Source organism: Perca flavescens, chromosome 8 (assembly GCF_004354835.1).
Source record: "Perca flavescens isolate YP-PL-M2 chromosome 8, PFLA_1.0, whole genome shotgun sequence".
NCBI lineage: Eukaryota > Metazoa > Chordata > Actinopteri > Perciformes > Percidae > Perca > Perca flavescens.
This window is the reverse complement of record NC_041338.1, coordinates 39,235,168-39,242,667: the sequence shown is the minus strand read 5'-3', so window position 1 is coordinate 39,242,667 and position 7,500 is coordinate 39,235,168. Positions and strand designations below refer to the sequence as shown.

Sequence of the window (7,500 nt, the reverse complement as noted above, 5' to 3'; positions counted from 1 at the left end):
TTAGACACACACACACACACGTTAGACACACGTTAGACACACACACACACACACACACACACACACACGTTAGACACACGTTAGACACACGTTAGACACACGTTAGACACACACACACACACACACACACACGTTACACCACGTTAGACACACGTTAGACACACTTTAGACACACACACACACGTTAGACACACGTTACACACACGTTAGACACACAGACACACACACACACACGTTAGACACACGTTAGACACACACACACACACACACACACACACACACACACGTTAGACACACGTTAGACACACGTTAGACACACACACACACGTTAGACACACGTTAGACACACGTTAGACACACGTTAGACACACGTTAGACACACGTTAGACACACGTTAGACACACGTTAGACACACACACGTTAGACACACACACGTTAGACACACACACGTTAGACACACACACGTTAGACACACATTAGACACACGTTAGACACACGTTAGACACACGTTAGACACACGTTAGACACACACACGTTAGACACACGTTAGACACACACACGTTAGACACACGTTAGACACACGTTAGACACACACACATTATGGTGCGTTCTTCTTGTCTTGTAATCGCACACAATAGTATTGTCACACAATACTACGAGTCGGAGAAAAGATGGATTTTTGTAACATTTTTAGTAACATTTAAGATTCTATTCACCCAGTTATTGACATATTACACCAATATAATTCACAGTTTGATACATGAAAAGAGACATGTCTATAGGTAGCAGTATACAGCACTATGTTTAACTCCTAATAAGACTGTAGAGACATGTCTATAGGTAGTAGTATACAGAGTTATGTTTAACTCCTAATAAGACTGTAGAGACATGTCTATAGGTAGTAGTATACAGTGCTATGTTTAACTCCTAATAAGACTGTAGAGACATGTCTATAGGTAGCAGTATACAGCATTGTTTAACTCCTAATAAGACTGTAGAGACATGTCTATAGGTAGCAGTATACAGCAAAAGAATAAGACTGTAGAGGACATGTCTTAGGTAGTAGTATACAGCACTATGTTTAACTCCTAATAAGACTGTAGACATGTCTATAGGTTAGTATACAGCACTATGTTTAACTCCTAATAAGACTGTAGAGACATGTCTATAGGTTAGTATACAGCACTATGTTTAACTCCTAATAAGACTGTAGAGACATGTCTATAGGTAGCAGTATACAGCACTATGTTTAACTCCTAATAAGACTGTAGAGACATGTCTATAGGTAGTAGTATACAGCACTATGTTTAACTCCTAATAAGACTGTAGAGACATGTCTATAGGTAGTAGTATACAGCACTATGTTTAACTCCTAATAAGACTGTAGAGACATGTCTATAGGTAGTAGTATACAGCACTATGTTTAACTCCTAATAAGACTGTGTCTATAGGTAGTACATGTTTAACTATAATAAGACTGTAGAGACATGTCTATAGGTAATACAGAGTTATGTTTAACTCCTAATAAGACTGTAGAGACATGTCTATAGGTAGTAGTATACAATACTATGTTTAACTCCTAATAAGACTGTAGAGACATGTCTATAGGTAGCAGTATACAGCGCTATGTGTACCACTTCTTGATTTGGTTACAACAAAGACAAAAGTGCTTAAAATTGTAGAAAACCACGAAGTTTACTACGTGTGATGCACGACGTAGCCATCTTTGAAAGTGAACTCGCAACTTCCGGTTCGTAACTCCGGAAAACAACTCGTAAATCGACTTTGGTGGACAAAATAACGCACCATCAGACACACACACACACACACACACACACACACACACACACACAGAGACACACACACACACACACATTAGACACACAGACAGACAGACACATTCACTGTGTGTGTGTGTCTCCGTGAATGTGTGTGTGTGTGTGTCTCTGTGTGTGTCTCTGTGTGTGTGTGTCTCCGTGTGTGTGTGTGTGTGTGTCTGTGTGTGTGTGTGTGTGTGTCTGTGTGTCTCCGTGTGTGTGTCTCTGTGTGTGTGTCTCCGTGTGTGTGTCTGTGTGTCTCCGTGTGTGTGTCTCTGTGTGTGTGTCTCCGTGTGTGTCTCAGTGTGTGTATCTCAGTGTGTGTCTCCGTGTGTGTGTCTCCGTGTGTGTGTCTCCGTGTGTGTGTCTCCGTGTGTGTGTCCGTGTGTGTGTCTCTGTGTGTGTGTGTCTCCGTGTGTGTGTCTCCGTGTGTGTGTGTCTCCGTGTGTGTGTGTCTGTGTGTCTCTGTGTGTGTTGTGGGGACTGTGTGTGTGTCTCTGTGTGTGTGTGTCTCCGTGTGTGTGTCTCCGTGTGTGTGTCTCTGTGTGTGTGTGTCTCTGTGTGTCTCTGTGTGTGTTGTGGGGACTGTGTGTGTGTCTCTGTGTGTGTGTGTGTGTCTCTGTGTGTGTTGTGGGGCCTGTGTGTGTGTCTCTGTGTGTGTCTCACCTTGTCAGGAGAGAGGACTGAGTCCTCGCTGGAGGCCGATGACTCTCTCCGACAGAGACAGCGTTTAGTTTTCTCTTCTCCGTCTGTTTCCTCTCCGCAGCACACGCACGCCATCATCGTCTTCTTCTTCTCCTCCTCCGACAACTCTTCTTCAGCTTTAGCTTCTGTCTCTGCAGCCACTTCTTCTTCTTCTTCTTCACCTGCTGACACACACAGGAAGACAACCACACAGATTCAAGACGTCATAAATGTCAGAAACAGCAACAAAAACGCAAGTATGTGTGTGTGTGTGTGTGTGTGTGTTAGTGTGCGTGTGTGTGTTGTGTGTGTGTGTGTGTGTGTGTGTGTGTGTGTGTGTGTGTGTGTGTGTGTGTGTGTGTGTGTGTGTGTGTGTGTGTGTGTGTGTAGTGGCGGAGTGGGACCAAGGGTGCTCAAATGCATTACATTACATTAGGCTGCAGGTAAGAAACTTTGTTTGAAATATGTTTTTATTTAAAGTATGTGTGCATCTTTGCCTAATACTGAAAGTATTTCCAGTCCAGTGTCTGTTCCTTAACTAAACAGACACCAGGTTCTCCTGTTCTCTGCATCCTGGGTAGCATTTAAGAACCAAAGACTTAAACTAACCAAGTCTATTAAACTAACCAAGTCTATTAAACTAACCAAGTCTATTAAACTAAGTGTATTAAACTAACTAAGTGTATTAAACTAAGTGTAGGGCCTTTTAGAATGGTTTCCACTGAAGAGAAGACATCCAATACTTTAAGCCTTTTCTTTGTCAAAGTCTCTGCAACTAGTGTACTACTTGAATTTTATTTATCTGCAACTTTATGTTGTATAATTACAGTTTTGCACAATAAATTTTCTCAAAACTACAGACTACGTTTCTTTCTCTCTCAAAGAAAATACATTTAGTAGTTTGGTTTTCCTTAGGGTCTATGTAACCTGGTCTGAAATGGTTCTATTAGAATATATATATATATCTCGTTATCTGCTGCAGTGTATATCGCAATACGGATTTTAGGCCATATCGCCCATCCCTAGTTGGAAATGATTTCCTGTCGTTAGTTTTAAATCCAACGGGCAGTTTGAAAGCAGCAGAAGTGAGAATATATAATATCAGATATGTAACCATGTTACTGAGTATGAGTCTGATGCGGGGCAGCCCTGGGCCTGCTTCCTGTCTGCTCACCGTGCCCGTCGGCAGCTCCTCTCTCGTCCTCGCCAGGCCTCCGCTGCTCCAGGCTGGCCGGCGGCGGCAGCTTCAGGCGCAGAGGCTTGATGTTAAACGCCTGGAACACTTTCTTCTCTTTCTCCTCCTGCTGGGACACTTCCTCTGCAGCAGGACCCGGACTCTCTGCAGGACCCAGACTCTGGGCAGGACCCAGACTCTGGGCAGGACCCAGACTCTGGGCAGGACCCAGACTCTGGGCAGGACCCAGACTCTCTGCAGGACCCAGACTCTCTGCAGGACCCAGACTCTCTGCAGGACCCAGACTCTCTGCAGGACCCAGACTCTGAGCCTGAGGCTCTGGGTCTGGTCTGGTGTCTGTAACACTGGCGGGAGGGTCTGGCTTCTGGTCCCCTTTGGGCTCCAGAGCCAGGGTCTCCTCTTTGCGGATGCACTCCAGCTCCAGCTGGATCTGCTTATACTTGGACAGAAGGTCCTCGAAGGACTCGTCAACACTGTGGTCTGGTTTAGAAACACTGTGAGCAGGTTTCCTGCCCGGGTTCCTCCCCACCGGCTTCTCTGAACACACACACGTTAAAGAAAGTCCTCTGATTCTGAACACACACACACACACACACACACACACACACACACACACGTTAAAGAAAGTCCTCTGATTCTGAACACACACACACACACACACACACACACACACACACACACACACACACACTGACACACACACACACACACACACACACACACACACACACACACACACACACACACACACTTAAAGAAACACCTCTGATTCTGAACACACACACACACACACACACACACACACACACACACACACACACACACACACACACACACACACACACACACACACACACACACGTTAAAAAGTCCTCTGATTCTGAACACACACACACACACACACACACACACACACACACACACACACACACACGTTAAAGAAAGTCCTCTGATTCTGAACACACACACACACACACACACACACACACACACACACACACGTTAAAGAAAGTCCTCTGATTCTGAACACACACACACACACACACACACACACACACACACACACACACACACACACACACACACACACACACGTTAAAGAAAGTCCTCTGATTCTGAACACACACACACACACACACACACACACACACACACACACACACACACACACACACACACACACACACACACACACACACACACACGTTAAAGAAAGTCCTCTGATTCTGAACACACACACACACACACACACACACACACACACACACACACACACACACACACACATGTTAAAGAAAGTCCTCTGATTCTGAACACAGACTTACTGTACATACAGACAGACAGACAGACTTACTGTACATACAGACAGACAGACAGACTTACTGTACATACAGACAGACAGACTTACTGTACAGACAGACAGACAGGTACTTGGTTACATTCCACTGAGAAGATGTCATCATTTCATAAGTTTCATTTCCTGTCAAACACGTCAGCTGTGAAGAGAACATTTAGTCCCCACAGGAAGCTCACAGCTGGGATGGAATTAAGCACTTTTACTCTACTTTATACTACTTTATACTACTTAACTCTACTTTATACTACTTTATACTACTTAACTCTACTTTACTCTACTTTATACTACTTTACTTTATACTACTTTACTCTACTTTATACTATTATACTACTTCACTCTACTTTATAATACTTTACTTTATACTACTTTACTCTACTTTATACTACTTTACTCTACTTTATACTATTATACTACTTTACTCTACTTTATACTACTTTACTCTACTTTATACTACTTTACTCTACTTTATACTATTATACTACTTTTATACTACTTTACTCTACTTTTATACTACTTTACTCTACTTTTATACTACTTTACACTACGTTTACACAACTTTAGACTACTTAAAAAGGTAAAATCCAGAGCTGTAAGGTTACCCTTTCTACACCGTGGTATTAGTAGTATAAGGGCTCACAGGTTAATCACGTCACATTCCGGTGATCTCTGTTTACCTGTAGGTTAATTACGTCACATTCTGGTGATCTCTGTTTACCTGTAGGTTAATTACGTCACATTCTGGTGATCTCTGTTTACCTGTAGGTTAATTACGTCACATTCTGGTGATCTCTGTTTACCTGTAGGTTAATCACGTCACATTCTGGTGATCTCTGTTTACCTGTAGGTTAATCACGTCACATTCTGGTGATCTCTGTTTACCTGTAGGTCAATTACGTCACATTCTGGTGATCTCTGTTTACCTGTAGGTTAATCACGTCACATTCTGGTGATCTCTGTTTACCTGTAGGTCAATTACGTCACATTCTGGTGATCTCTGTTTACCTGTAGGTTAATCACGTCACATTCCGGTGATCTCTGTTTACCTGTAGGTTAATCACGTCACATTCCGGTGATCTCTGTTTACCTGTAGGTTAATTACGTCACATTCTGGTGATCTCTGTTTACCTGTAGGTTAATTACGTCACATTCTGGTGATCTCTGTTTACCTGTAGGTTAATCACGTCACATTCCGGTGATCTCTGTTTACCTGTAGGTTAATTACGTCACATTCTGGTGATCTCTGCGGACCTGTAGGTTAATTAAATCACATGAAATCCCTCATGGAGTAAGTGAAAGGATACGTTTTCTCGAGGGAGAGTCCTTTTTGTTACCGTGACTCTCTGCAGGCCCGTAACGACCGCCGGGGGGACCTCGGCTGTTTCCGCCTCGGCTCCATCCCCCGCGGCCACCGTTCGGCATGGCCCGGTGTCGGAACCGGCCCAGGGCGCCGTGGCTCCGCTCCCAGAAGCTGGTCCTCGGGTTCGGGGCTCCGTGGGGCCCCGGCGGCGGCGTGTTGGAGAGGGCGGGAGGCCGCTCGGGCCCGCTCGGCCCGCACTGCTGCCGGTGGCTCAGGGGGAACGGCTCGTGCGCGTGAGGTCCGCGGTTGTACGGTGGCATCAGGTGTCTGAAGTCGGGCGGAGGGTGGCCCATGTGTGGCAGCATGTTGTGCGGCCGTTGGTGAGGTTTTCGGGACCGTTGAGAAGCGCCGCGGCCCCGTCCGCGAGCACGCCTGCTCCCGTTACCATCCCCCCGCCGGAGAGGCACACTCTCCTCGGTTTCATCATCGCAGATTTCACCGTCTTCCAGCTCGTGCTCCTCTCTGGGAGACCGGCTTTCCGTGTTTAAATCCATCTGGTAGTAAAGTCCAAACTAACGGCTGTGTGCCGGCTGTCAACTCATCGGACTGAAGCCGTTAAATTCATGTTTCACCGGAAAAACAGTCGGTAATCAGTCCGCTCTGTCGGTTAGCTAGGACAGCTAGCGTATTCTCTGCTGCGCTCATCCAAGTCTCGCGATACAGAACGGGATTGGCGAGGCAGGAAGCTGTCCATATAAGGAGCCTTTGTTATTCAGTGCTTTCAAATACAAAACAGGTATTTTTATTTTACTTAATATTTTATAAAAAATTCTAAGCAGCATACAAATAAAATAAAACAATGGGAAAACACTTCATTTTTTAAAGATTAAAAGTACATTTTACATGAATAAGAAAGCTGAAAGTCAACTTATAAAATTTACGAATTATATATATATATATATATATATATATATATATATATATATATATATATATATATATATATATATATAATTAGTATAAAATTAGTATAAAACTACTTTTATTTTTCATACTTGAAGTACATTTTTCTGATTATAAAGTAACAATAATAATAATTATAACAATGATAATAATAATAATAATAATAATAATAATAATAATAATAATA

At 43.5% G+C, this 7,500-nt stretch overlaps 1 protein-coding gene across 1 annotated transcript in view; it reads right to left on the bottom strand.

Moving 5' to 3' along the window:
• zfc3h1 (zinc finger C3H1-type containing) overlaps positions 1 to 7,077 on the bottom strand; it is a gene marked incomplete at its 3' end in the record, with an annotated part of 74,241 nt that extends 67,164 nt beyond the window's left edge. Inside the window, exons 1-3 of the mRNA XM_028585296.1 lie at positions 6,355 to 7,077; positions 3,676 to 4,233; positions 2,484 to 2,686 (exon numbers count right to left, since the gene is read on the bottom strand). Of these exons, the coding sequence (XP_028441097.1) occupies positions 2,484 to 2,686; positions 3,676 to 4,233; positions 6,355 to 6,904 (1,311 nt within the window). The remainder of the gene's footprint in view (positions 1 to 2,483; positions 2,687 to 3,675; positions 4,234 to 6,354) is intronic.
• Positions 7,078 to 7,500: the final 423 nt, after the last annotated feature.